Source organism: Nilaparvata lugens, chromosome 13 (genome assembly GCF_014356525.2).
Source record: "Nilaparvata lugens isolate BPH chromosome 13, ASM1435652v1, whole genome shotgun sequence".
Classification (NCBI taxonomy): domain Eukaryota; kingdom Metazoa; phylum Arthropoda; class Insecta; order Hemiptera; family Delphacidae; genus Nilaparvata; species Nilaparvata lugens.
Genome location: NC_052516.1, coordinates 22,907,245 through 22,920,471, shown reverse-complemented (window position 1 = coordinate 22,920,471; position 13,227 = coordinate 22,907,245). Strand labels below are relative to the sequence as shown.

The window sequence follows — 13,227 nt, the reverse complement described above, 5'->3', positions numbered from 1 at the left end:
CTGATGTGGTCGATTTCAATGAACATTAAATGAAATGTTTGTATTCTTCTAAATATCTATACTTGAGCATTCGGTTAATTTCGAACAGAGATCACTTTTACGGAGTTTTCTCAGATGATGCAGCAATCACTGAGGAATATCCAACACATAACTCAATAATCCAGGAGAGAGTCATCTAAAATTAAAACTATTAGTGCAATATTGCTAAATATTAGTGTTTTTCAATAATTATTAATTCCATACATGTCTCTTAATTAAATGATAAGTTATGGAGTTCCAAATATTATAATATTTTTCGCATTCCCATTTTTCTTTTTTTTATATTTGAATCGCTTCATTTGGGTCACTCGTTGTTTAGTCGAATATAGTATTTAATAGTATTATTCAGGTATATCTATCACATAAATCTCTCTCAGCAGCTACTATATAAACGCTTAAAATAGGTTGCTAGGGAACGATAATGATAAGAATATGTGATGAATAATCTATCCTGTTCTAGGCGAGCAATATTTCTGTATCACAGATATACGAAAACTTCAACACTAAAATGTGAATATCTTTGAAACGGTTTGATATATTTATGAGCGATTTCCACCATTCCTTGTCTCTTGAAATTCTTTATTATTTGAATCTTGTATTAAAACCTTCCCATAGAAAATTTTTGATTCAATGTGGCGGAACGAAGATCGCAGACAAAAATTATTTTGAAGAATTTTTTTTCTTCTAAAAAATTATTTTACAGAATTTTTTTTTCAATTTGAATAAGAATCCCAGTGGAGCCCACTGTTATATTATCTTTGGAAAAGGAACATTAAGCTGTTTCCCTATTAATATTACGCTGTAGGCCTACGTGAATCCATAGGACCTCATAGGTTTCTCCGTAAGGGTAAATGATTCAGAATCAGAATTCAAATTTTGTTAAATCAATAATACCAACGACATAGCAACTGCCATCACAATTTGTATCATTAATATTACGCGTATGCTACTGAAGGATAATAGTCAGGCAGACACACAGGAGCAAGTTATTTTGTCTCATGCAGTACTTTCAATGTTACTTTTATATCCTAAAAAAGGATGAAGAAGTGAGTAAAATATTTTGTTGTTCAACGAACTTGACCTGTAAAAAGGTTCGAAGAGTGCGTGTTCAAAATTTGAAGCTGATCGATCAACTCTTTCTAAAGTTATTGTAGTGCATTCAAACAAACAAGCAAACCCACAAACTGGCAACAACTTTGAACTTGAGTGAAAAGTAAGAACTTGCTAACGCTCGTTCAACAAATATTATTGAGAGAACAACGGGCGGTATTATCAAGTTGGGAGCACATAACTTGAAGGAGTCAAATTATTTCAGTGTAGGGGATTGTGTATTTCACAAGAGAGTGTGGTTCTGAGGGATATAGGCCTATAGTGAGAAAGTGAAGAAGTGAGGATTTAATTGAATTGCAGTTTTAGTTTTTTTTGCACGGCCGGCCCTCTCTCAAATTCAACCATCAACCCTCCAGTACGATGCTACATCAACTATATTATACAATCCTACTCGGTGGAATGGGGGAATTCACAATATTACAAGCAAGAGTTGATAGTAATGAATATTATTGACACAAAGAGATTTACAAATCTAGGCATGGGAAAGTCAAATTCAAGATAGGTTGTAGATAATTATTTCTGAAGCATTGTATGAAATAATAACAAAACCCTAAGGGGTTTTGAAGAAAGGAGAGCATTAGCACACAACCGGGTAAGAGAGAGAGTTAGAGAGAGAGAGAAAGAGAGAGAGAGAGAGTGTGTGTGTTAGACAGAGAGAGAGAGTGTGTGTGTGTGTGTGTGTGTGTGTGTGTGTGTTGTGTGTGAGTGTTAGACAGAGATAGAGTGAGAGAGAAAGACGCAGGAGTGATAGAGAGAGGGGACCGAGGGTGAGAGAGTGAGTGGGAGAGAGAGAATGAGAGAGGAAGCAATAGAACTAAATAAGGTTGAGATGAGAGACAATGTCACGCAGGAGTATTGTCCAATGGTGGTCACACACACACACTTCTAGTCACACTAAGTTCTAAAAAGAATATTTCAAAGAAAGTACAGTCTGTTCCAAAATTAAAACCAGTTTACTTCCAAGCTATTCTGCCAGCTTATCTGACAGAAGCGTCAAAAACTGATAGCGACAACCAGAGACTGTTTTCCAGGTAGAGAAATTAGTCACGGACTCGCCCCGTCAAAACAAGACACTTCTTTTTCAGCACAAGAACGACAAAAGTGGCCACCGCCAAAACAAGACTGATTTTCAGTGCTAGGATGGATGTGTCTGACTTTGACGGTGGTGTATCCTGACATCGCCCCCTTATCATCACTAATGTCATTGGAATACAGATCTAGATCTTTGTCATTTCTCGAAGTCTCTGTTCAAAATGTACATGTTGACTGATTGAATCCAATCACTATTGCATGAAAATGTGCATTTGAAAAAAAAATGAGAAAGTTACGTTAGTCGTGAACCTTGGGTCCCAGGGACCCAAAAGCATCATTACACGAAAACAACAAGTCACAGAGCACTAACACTCTACATCAAGTTAAAGTGTCTATTAACATGAATTTACATGGGTCACAATATTATACAGTAAAGTGAACGGAAGCAAAATTAAAACTAAAACAAGAATTACTGGGTCCCTCGGACCCAAGGTCACGATTAGAAGGTTAACTGAGAAGCTGTCTGTATTGATGGGTGCCTAGACTTGCGGCGGTGCCTATACTTTATAAATATAAATAAAACATACAATTTGGTTAGATAATATCGAAAAACCGATAGACAGTATTCATTATTGCGTACAGAACGATAGGCAAACAAACCGACATCGATATCGTACAAACCGATAGAGAGTATACCGTATAGTAGCCTATTGCGTACAGAACGGTCAATTCTATATAAACATTTCAAAAATTCGACTCAGTCATTGTCAATATTGTAGAACCGTTCCATAATTGAATAAAAACACAAATATGTTGTCAAATTCTACACAGTTTTATTCGGTACACGACCATGGTTTCGTGACCACACCGGTCACATTTTCAAGTTGACAGTCGTGTACCAAATAAAACTATGTAGAATTTGACAAAATATATGTGTTTTTATTCAATAAAGATTTCAGCTCTCTAGTGTTCTTCCAAGGCCGGGTTGCATAAAAGTCTGTTAAATTCTAATCATGATAAAATGCCACAAGAGCTAATTACAAAAGTCTTTTCTGTAGAATTTTCACTATGAACAGAAATATTATGGAATCTCTCCATACTAAGTTGAAATAAAAATTTCCTCAGCCTAACCAAAAAATACCACTGAAGATGATGCCTTAGTGCATTAAAACTTAAGTGTGGCTCAAATAAATTATGTGCAACTGACAATATCTTTTTTATTTCACCCTTATCTTTCCTGTAGTTTTTTCCGTGAGTTGTTCAGTATATTTGGCAATAAATTCGGATAGACTCACCCTCAAATTAGAGATGAGTTTCTTGTCGAGTGTCTGCTGTAGAAACTTATCGCTTACTAGCAGCATACTTCCCAGCAGCTGCGCAGAAAGTGTGCGCACTAGCATGGATAGGTCACCGACCCCGCTGCATATTTTGCTGAATGCGCTGTCCACTAGACGAATGCTATCCTCTCCCCCACCACTCCCGCTACCGCCCCCGCCGCTGCTGTCTTGGTGCACGTCTACCATCCTATAAACAAATTCACACATAATTAATCTATGAAAATTCTAATTATATAATGATAGATTCATAATTTACAATAAATATCAATTTACTCAATAATTTATTTATTTACTCAATAATTCAGAATTACTCAACTTACAGAAAAGTACCACAGGCTTATAAGCCCAAAACGGTTCCAATTCTAATTTTTACAACAGTCTAAATGTAGCTAGAGGTTATATGTCACTTCAACATTCTTCAAAATCACACACTTAATTTACAATCCATAAACACAAAAATCATTTCTAAATTAAATTGAATTAATTACAAATAATTGGAAAATTCCTAACTTTGAAAAAACTAAGAAATTTTGGGACCGAAATTCTTTATAAATATCAAAACCTATTTTGGGATAAATAATAGCCTGATTTATGATTTATTTTCCCCCGCCATTCCCGACACCCTCACCGCTGTTTTCTTGGTGCAAAAAATTTCAAACAACATCAATAATTAATCTACTAAAATATTATAATCTTCTATAATATAATAAAGGAAAAAAATCTTCTTATACTTGTACGGGATAAGACTACAGGAGTGAATCATCATCACGTCTAAACTACTCAACTGATTAACTTGAAATTTCGCATGAAGAACCTTAATTGACCGAGGATGGTTCTAGGCCTATCTCAAACTCTTCAAGATTCCACTCGGTCAAGTTTTCAGTTTGTCAAGTTTTTAATTAGACCATTGCGGAGCACGGGTTACCTGATAGTCTATAATATAATGAAGTGAAATATTGTTTTATAATATTGTACGGGAGAAGACTACAGGAATGAAGCATTATCAAGTCTAAACTACTCAACTGATTAACTTGGTATTTCGTATAAAGATCCTCAATTTACTGACGATGGTTATTTATTTATTTATTCATATGCAAATACAATTCAGGTAAAAACAACAGGCATTTGCCCAAAACTGCTTCAAACCTTAATTTGGAATACACAGTCTAAAGGTTATGCTACTTACGTAACTTAAATGATAATTTGTACACAATTTTGAGTCCAAAAAATGTATCTACTACAATTTTGAATCTATTAGATTGATCAATTTCCAAATACGAATCCAAACAAAACTCTTCCTTCACAATTGCAAAAAAATATTGAAAATTTTACTCAAATCCACAAACTCATGTAAACATCAAAACATCATTATAAATGCCTATTTTCATTCTTATCAATCAATTTCAATTTCAGAATGAAAACAAATTTATTCATTATGGGATTCAAAGTTTACGCAACGATAGAAGCCCAAAAAAAGCTTTCTCAAAGTGATTCCGTGGCGTAATGGTAGCACGAGTGACTCATTGAAGAGAGGTACCGGGGCTCGAAACCAATCAAACTTTTTTTGCTGATTATTTTCAACTTTCATTGAGATTATCCATGTAATTTTGACAAAGTAATGAATAATTCTTCTATTTTTTAATGTTTTCTGGACATAGGAGATTGCATTTTACAACACAAAATGTCCAATACACGGGTTACCTGTGACTAGTTTCGAGATTCTCAAATGTCTAAACTCGATCAAATTTTAAATAAATATTATTCAACTTTTCACAATCCGATCCTCTGCTTTCAATATCTCCTGTAACCAGGATTCATATCGAGTGCAGGAACTAGCTATGTTCCTTCCCAAATCATAGAAAGTCGAGCTTTGTTGGGAACCTAATTCTTACTTACCTCTCGTAAAGCCTTGCTTTCACTAGTAGACTTAGGGCCGGTTTTCGAGCTCGGGATTTAGCTAAGTTCTAGACTTTAACTGGCTTTAAACTCTGGAGTCAGAAAATTGGCTTTCTGAGTCAGAGCGTTAACGTAGTTGGGGACTTGAATAGACTCTGGAGTTTAAAGATCATGTTAGACCCTGGAGTTCATAATTTCGCTTTCTGAGTGAAGGGCTTATAAGTCCAGGACTTGAATTAGATTCTCGCCTCTTTCTGAGTCAAGGATTTATCAAAAATCGTTAAGTCCAGGACTTAAAACAGCATGATTTTAAACCCTCGACTGGGGTAGGGTTCTAGTTCTAGACTTAACTGAGCAAACACAATTCAGTTATTGTTTTGGAGTAGATAAAAAGCCAAATAGATGTCATGGAATACCTAAATTATTTGGATTAGTCCATATAAATTCATAATTTATAGTTTGCAAGTTCATTTTGGAATAAAATTGTATCAGAAATATGCGTAAGAAACTAAACTCATTTTACGACTGTAACATAACCTAAAAATGTTCAAGCAAAAATATACAAGAATTGCCTTGGAATTTATATTCCAATCTGAATGTTATTATTCAATGTCATATTCAACATATTAATAATATAACAATAATACATTATTACTTCAGTTTTTTTCAAAACAAATAAGTTTTCAAACTCAATAGCCTAATGAAATTTTTATTCCAAAATCACTGGTTGAGATCAATGATCAATAATAGCATAACGTAAAATGGAATGTTTATTCATTCATCTTTCAAAGGTTTTGCTTTGAATAAGCCAACAAAGTAATCGGAACTTATTTTTACAATATAGTTTGGAGAGCATGCTCATTTGAATTGTCCCGCTGTAATCAGCTGTTTCCGTTTTGCTATAATGCCAACAAAACAACAGCAAAATATTGTGAATTTCCCTCACGTTTAATGCGTTAAAGTCCTGGACTCAAATAAGTCGAGAACTTGATAGACTCCGGAGTTTAGAAGATAAAATTGTGACTCAGAAAGTCAATTTAGACCCAAGAGCTTATTTGAGTCCTGGACTCTGTAAGTCCAGAACTTATAGATCAGGAGCTCGGAAACCGGTCCTTAGTGGTCGAGTAACTGGCATACTAACTCAACTCTACTTACTTGATCGAGTAACTGTTTTCACTACAGTTGAGAATAGTAGGTAAAGTGTGTTGTCTAGTGAACAGAACTAACCTTAAAATGTCAATACTTTTTAATAAATTAACACTTTTTAATAAGTTAATACTTTTTAAACTTGATAGCCTACATTACGACTCTACTCTACTAGCTCGAGACTGATTTCATTAGCATAGTAGTGGTAGAGTAGAGTGAGAAGCGATGGTGGGGGAAGGCAAGTGGTAGAGTACTATACCACGGAGCTATCCCTCCCTACTCTACTAAAAACTAGTATTCTACCACGACTCTACTCTACCATGAACGTTTTCATTGGGAGAGTCCACAAGATAGTTAGTACTTGCCCAGTGAACTCTACCCCTAACTCTAATAATGAAAACCAGGCTTAAGAGCTTAATTATTTCAAGAGCAGCATGATTTTTCACAACATTATTCAAATTTGAAATAATTGATAGACTTACGTTTCTGGATAAGTTTGACCGAGCAGCCAGACAAGTTTCAAAGCAGCTTTTCTCACAACTTCGTAATCGTCCTTCAACGACTCACAGGTCTGATTGTAGATGGATACGTCCACTTTAATCCCTCTTTCGTGTAGAGCAATCTGTGAATCAAGCAAAATGAATTATTCATCTTTCAATCAACCCTAGTGATGAAGTTCACTAAACCTCCTTGAAGAGGTTGCTTGACAAGGTACCATATACAGACATGTACATTCAAATATAATTATTTTACAGATGTGTACAATAAGTATATCATCAAAATGATAGGGAGAGAAAAAATAAGGTAACCTTGGGCTATTTCCCTCCCAAATTTAGATAGGGCTTCAAATAGTCCGAAATAGGTTAAGTCTTTTAGTTCTTCACTTCACAAAATTTTCAGCCCTTAAATATTTTCAGAAAGTAGATTTTCAATTTATTACTTTTCTTTTGTTAGGCATACTCTTGATTAATTCTCTAGAAATAAAAATCAAAAATCAAATTTGAAATCATTAAAATTGAGACGTGATTTTAGTATGCTTTTGTTCGTTTTTAATGTATTCGATGGCAAAATCAGCTTAATGTTTTTGCTTTCCCAGTTAATTGTGTACATTTCTGCAGTGCCTCGCCGTTCCAGTTTTAGATTATTTATACCTTATTGCAACACTTTAAATCATCAGAACTCTCCCATATATAGGGAGATCATCATGATTTTTCAATTGCTTCTCGGATCATCTTGACCTGTCATTCGGTTACAGTCGCTTCCGTAGGGATTGTAGGCGACTTCTGCGAGTGTGATTGTCGAGTGTTTTAATGTGTCTCTTGTCTGTTGAGTTGATGTTGTGTGTTTTTTTTTTTAATCCACTTTTGAACTAGTCCTCACGGGTATGATTAGTACTGATTCGGTTTTTTTTGTTCATTTCTTTTTTTTCTATTGTTTTTCCTCTTCTTTAATTGTAATGTTTCAATATTCTTCTTTTCGGTACTCTTACTATGTATAATGAACTATTGTAATTGTGTTGTTATGGAAGCAATTTTTGGGAGAAATCCTGTATGCTTCCATGTTTTTTTCATAAATAAATAAATAAAATAAGGGTAATTAGATTATTTATTTTAATTTCTTGATGAATATTCATATACGAGGGTCATTTCTTTCAACCTCCGATTGGTCATAAATAGAAGATGAATGTAGTATATTGAGGAGTATTTTCTTCATTAAAAGTTACTTACAATTTCCGTCAAGGTTGAGGCATTGGTCATGGTTTAGCACACTGTGGACCAGCATTTTTCATGGTTTAGCATACCGGTGGACCAGCATATCAAAACCCTCTTCATAAAATACTGCCGCTAAATGAGTTCAAGTGGGCTATGACGTTGTTTTGAAGCTTGTCGTTAGTTTGCAAGCTCTGCCCTCAGAGTAATGTCTTGAGTTTGGGGAAAATGTATAAGTTACTAGTGACCAAGTCAGGTTTGTATGGCGGATGATCAAAATCAACCCATATCTTGAGTTTGGGGAAAAGGTATAAGTTACTAGTGACCAAGTCAGGTTTGTATGGCGGATGATCAAAATCAACCCATATCTTGAGTTTGGGGAAAAGGTATAAGTTACTAGTGACCAAGTCAGGTTTGTATGGCGGGTGATCAAAATCAACCCATTTGATTTGCTGGAGAAACTATTTGGTTGTACCAGCATTGTGAGGCCGAGTTGTAATGGATCACAACGATTCCGGAAGTCATTTCAAATTACATCTTCAATTTTCCGACACAATTCACGCACAACGTCTTTACTCATAACGTTTTCTGTGTTGACTTGAATAATTCTTAGGTAGATTTACGCTGAACTATTGCCTTTTGCTTGCCTTCTTTCTAATCAGAGCAGTAATCAATTTGAAAGCATACCCCAATGATGGAAAGAATATAGTAGATTGAATTGCTGTCTCTACTGTAATCCTAGGAGGTCAACGTTGGAATTTAATGAAGACAGCAACTTAATAATAATATAGACAGCAATATATACTAATTTATTTTCATTCTTGAGGCCTAGATTGATTGAATACAGAATGAAAATAAACTTAGCAATTTGAACAACTTAGCGATTCAATCTACTATTTATCTTTGAATAAAAACACAAATCTGTTGTCAAATTCTACACTGTTTTATTTAGTACACGACCATGGTTTCGTTACCACACCGGTCACATTTTCAAGTTGACTGGTCACATTTTCAGTCAACATGAAAATGTGACCGGTGTGGTCACGAAACCTTGGTCGTGTACTAAATAAAACAGTGTAGAATTTGACAACAGATTTGTGTTTTTATTCAATTATGGAACGGTTCTACAATATTGACAATGACTCAGTCGTACTATTTATCTATTTATTTACTATCTAGCTATTTATTTTCATTATTGAGACCTAGATTGATTGGATTGAGAATGAAAATCAACTTACCAATGTGAGAATGGCGTCGGCCCGAACCCTGGGGTCCTCACTGTTAGTGTAGTCGTTCACAAAACGCATCGTAGCCGACGTATTCGGGTCTCGCTCGTTATTCGGAAGGAACTCTCCAATAATACTCAAACATTTCCTCTTCACCATATGACTCGTGTCTTTCAGGTACTGCAATATCACAAATAAACACTCATTAGTAATTGACCGAGCGAAGTGAGGTCTAAGATTTAAGTCGACTGTTTAGCATTTCTCTTAATGTTTATATGTTGCGCATTTACGGCGAAACGCGGTAATAGATTTTCATAAAATTTGACTTATATGTTCCTTTTTAAATTGCGCGTCGACGTATATACAAGGTTTTTGGAAATTTTGCATTTCAAGGATATTATAAAAGAAGAAAAGAGCCTCCTTCATACGCCAATATTAGATTAAAAATCAGACTATAGAATTATTTATCATAAATCAGCTGTTTAGTGGACTATAATACTACCCGTTCAGAAACATCGAACATCTTGAAAATATATCTTTCCATCAACGTTAGTAGACAGTTGACTATAATACTTCCCGTTCAAAAACATCGAACATGTTGAAAATGTATCTTTCCATCAACGTTGTAGACAGTTGCAGCCAGACCTGATAACAGCGCTCACACTCACATTCCGGGAAGACACGTCATGGTACGAAAATAATGAGACAGAAAGTTCTATATTTATTTAGGATTTTTTCTAGACATTTTAAATTGATAAATTATTTATTAATTTTTGAGAATACATAACAAATCAATGTAACTTACTGAGCGCGAGGTCTACTGTTCACAGAACTACTAGTAATTTATTGCAGATTATTAGATTCAAAAACAACAAGAATCTCTTGCACATTCATAGAAAGAAGATACGTAGATAAAAAGAAGATATCCCAGTCGTTCATGTTCCAACATTTCAAGCCGATTTTTTGCTAACTGAAGACGATTTCTGTTGATTATTAGGGTGTGAGTGTGAGAGCGGCACAGTATTAGAGACTATCGGCGTCACATAGCTTCACGAAAAATAACTACTAGGACCATCGGCTTAAGTTGACAGTGAAATTTGCAACATAAACACCATGTTTCATGGGATATCTTATTATGCTACCTCTTCTCTACAATATTAAGTAGTGAATTTAAAAAAAGGGTACCTACTAAGGGTTAACCGTACACTGGAACCGTATTCAACCGATCCGTTCGGACAAATCTGCCGGCCGAATATGGTCGTCCATTGGAACCGTCTCAGTCAGTCTAGTTCAATAGTAGGCTGGTTGCCAATTATTGAATTATTAACAATTATTATTAACTACTATCATGGCCACCAAAATTTTTCATATACAATGATTATATTGAGATTTTGAAAACTGAATAAACAAATATCCACTAAACTATTTGTTCATTACAATAATCTTATCTTAAGATTCTATTTGTTCAGCAATCTTTGTCCACAGATTCCTTTGAACATCACGACGATGATATCTTTTGTCTCGCATATCCCACAATGGAACAAGCTCTTGAACCAAACTTATCAACTTTTCATTGTCCATAGTTACAACTTTATGAAACAGAACAACTTCAAAAAAACAAAAGCAAACAATACTGTGAAACAATTTTAGGTTGGGAACACTTTGTTGTGTCAGCTCGATTAGTTAGTTCGAGCCGGAAAAACGGATCGAAAAATTGATCGGCCGGAGACGGCCGTGCACGGCCGTATGAGCGAGCCTGTTGCAATGGACAAGCATCTATTCCTTTCTTTGTTGGGGGATCATTCGGACGAGTTCGGTAGTTTTCGGCCGATGCTAGTTCGGACGAAATCAGTTCCAGTGGACGGACCACCTAAGACTTTTATTCTATTATGTAGTGATTTGTTGAAGTGAAACTTCTATATTTAGAACGTTTGTACTATGAAACATAATATAAACCAATCTGCTGTCGTAATTCAGAGTTGAAGTTTCAAGAACAATTTTTACAGGTTCGTAGGTAAAGATTCTTCCATCATACCACATCCTATTATGGCAAAATAAATATGTTTATTCAATTATCATTCATACATTCAATCACAATGTAATTGGTACATTATCATTTGATAGGAAACTCATGATAAAATACCTCTTTGGAAACTGTGATCAGCTTTGAATGTACTCCAGGAGCCATGGAATCGGGGACAAGCTTTCCAAGTTTGAAAATCGAATTTAGTCCTTCAGCGATAACTTTATGAGATGTTTCTTCTTTCAGCAATCCTAGGATGTCGTCTATGATAGCCTAGAAACAGAAATATTGGAATGGGTGAATCATGAAAGACTTTCTTTTGATGCAATATAAATAATTTAGACGAGATTTTGAATCATATTTGTGTGTGAGTGTGTGCGTGTGTGTGTGTGTGTGTGTGTGTGTTTCCCTTCCCGTGCGAATGTTGATAGTTGAGCTTGATTATTAAAATTGAATAAGTATTCTTATCTTTTATTTAAATAGTTTTGATCTTGTATTGTTTAATACTATTAAATATTGTTAGTTATCTATAATAGTAATCTTACTTCTCTGTATCATAGATAAGTTATCTGTGTAAATTAACTAATTGAACTCTTACTCACGAACAGACCCACAGGTCCATGTCAGTCGTACAGTTTCAATTATTTTGTGAAATAGTTTAAACATAGTTATAATCTTCTTTAAATTAGTACATTTACTGATGTTTTATGAATCTGTTTTTTTTTTTTTGTGAAACAATAAAATCAATTCAATTCAATCACCGATTGTTCTCTATAATATAATTATTACATAATCATTTACACAGTGTTTCTGAAATAGACCGACAATCTTTAGTTGAAAAATGAAAAAAGTACAATTAAACAAAATCCAATCCAATTAACGGTATTTTCAATAAAATAAATTGTAGATAATTTGATTCTGAAGAAAAATTGTCCAATAACTTTTTTTCTAGAACGCACTCAAACTTCACAATTTTGGTAGTTTATTAATCAAAGCAGAGTTTTTTCGAATGTGCTATTTTTTGTCTGTTCTGTCTTCTTAGAATCCTAATTTATGAAGTTTGTGCGACGCTATCATTATCTCGATAACAATGAATTTTAGGATCCATGCTTACCTTATTCTTTTTCTTTAATTTGGAGATCACTCATGAAGTTTGTCAGTCTATTTTAGAAACACCCTGTATATTTCAAGCATAATTCAATTACTGGGCTTAGTGAGAGCCATTTGTAATAAATGCTATGCCTAACAAGTTGACAAAATTGGATTTTATCTATTGTCTATGAACTAATAATTTAATGAATACTGTAAACTTAGTTCTACCATAGAGTAAAGAAACTTGTATCATTTGCCTCTGGTTCTACCCACCATTACATCAGACCCTGGTTCTGTACCGACTTCACCAAGAAGTGACAGAATTTTAACTCTGACAGCTGCTTCCTTCTGTTTTGGAAAGTTATCGCAAAGACGTCTGACAGCCAATGAAATGTCGTCTTCCTAAAATTTAAACAAACGACATAAATCTTTGATCTGTCCCTAATAGATTCTCCAACAAACACCATTAGTATCACATAAGGAAAGGATACTGTGATTAGTGTTTCGTGAACATATCCTGTATAACAACATCGATGATTGAAGGAGGGTTATGATAGATCTATTATAAATAGCTCTTCAGCATAAAGAGTAGGTATGTACTGGATAAGTACTTCATA

At 34.5% G+C, this 13,227-nt stretch overlaps 1 protein-coding gene across 1 annotated transcript in view; it reads right to left on the bottom strand.

Moving 5' to 3' along the window:
- LOC111046853 (integrator complex subunit 4) overlaps window positions 1-13,227 on the bottom strand; it is a 46,011-nt gene that overhangs the window by 29,610 nt on the left and 3,174 nt on the right. Inside the window, exons 3-7 of the mRNA XM_039440103.1 lie at window positions 12,884-13,012; window positions 11,639-11,791; window positions 9,508-9,675; window positions 7,043-7,182; window positions 3,477-3,705 (exon numbers count right to left, since the gene is read on the bottom strand). Coding sequence (XP_039296037.1) covers window positions 3,477-3,705; window positions 7,043-7,182; window positions 9,508-9,675; window positions 11,639-11,791; window positions 12,884-13,012 — 819 coding nt within the window. The remainder of the gene's footprint in view (window positions 1-3,476; window positions 3,706-7,042; window positions 7,183-9,507; window positions 9,676-11,638; window positions 11,792-12,883; window positions 13,013-13,227) is intronic.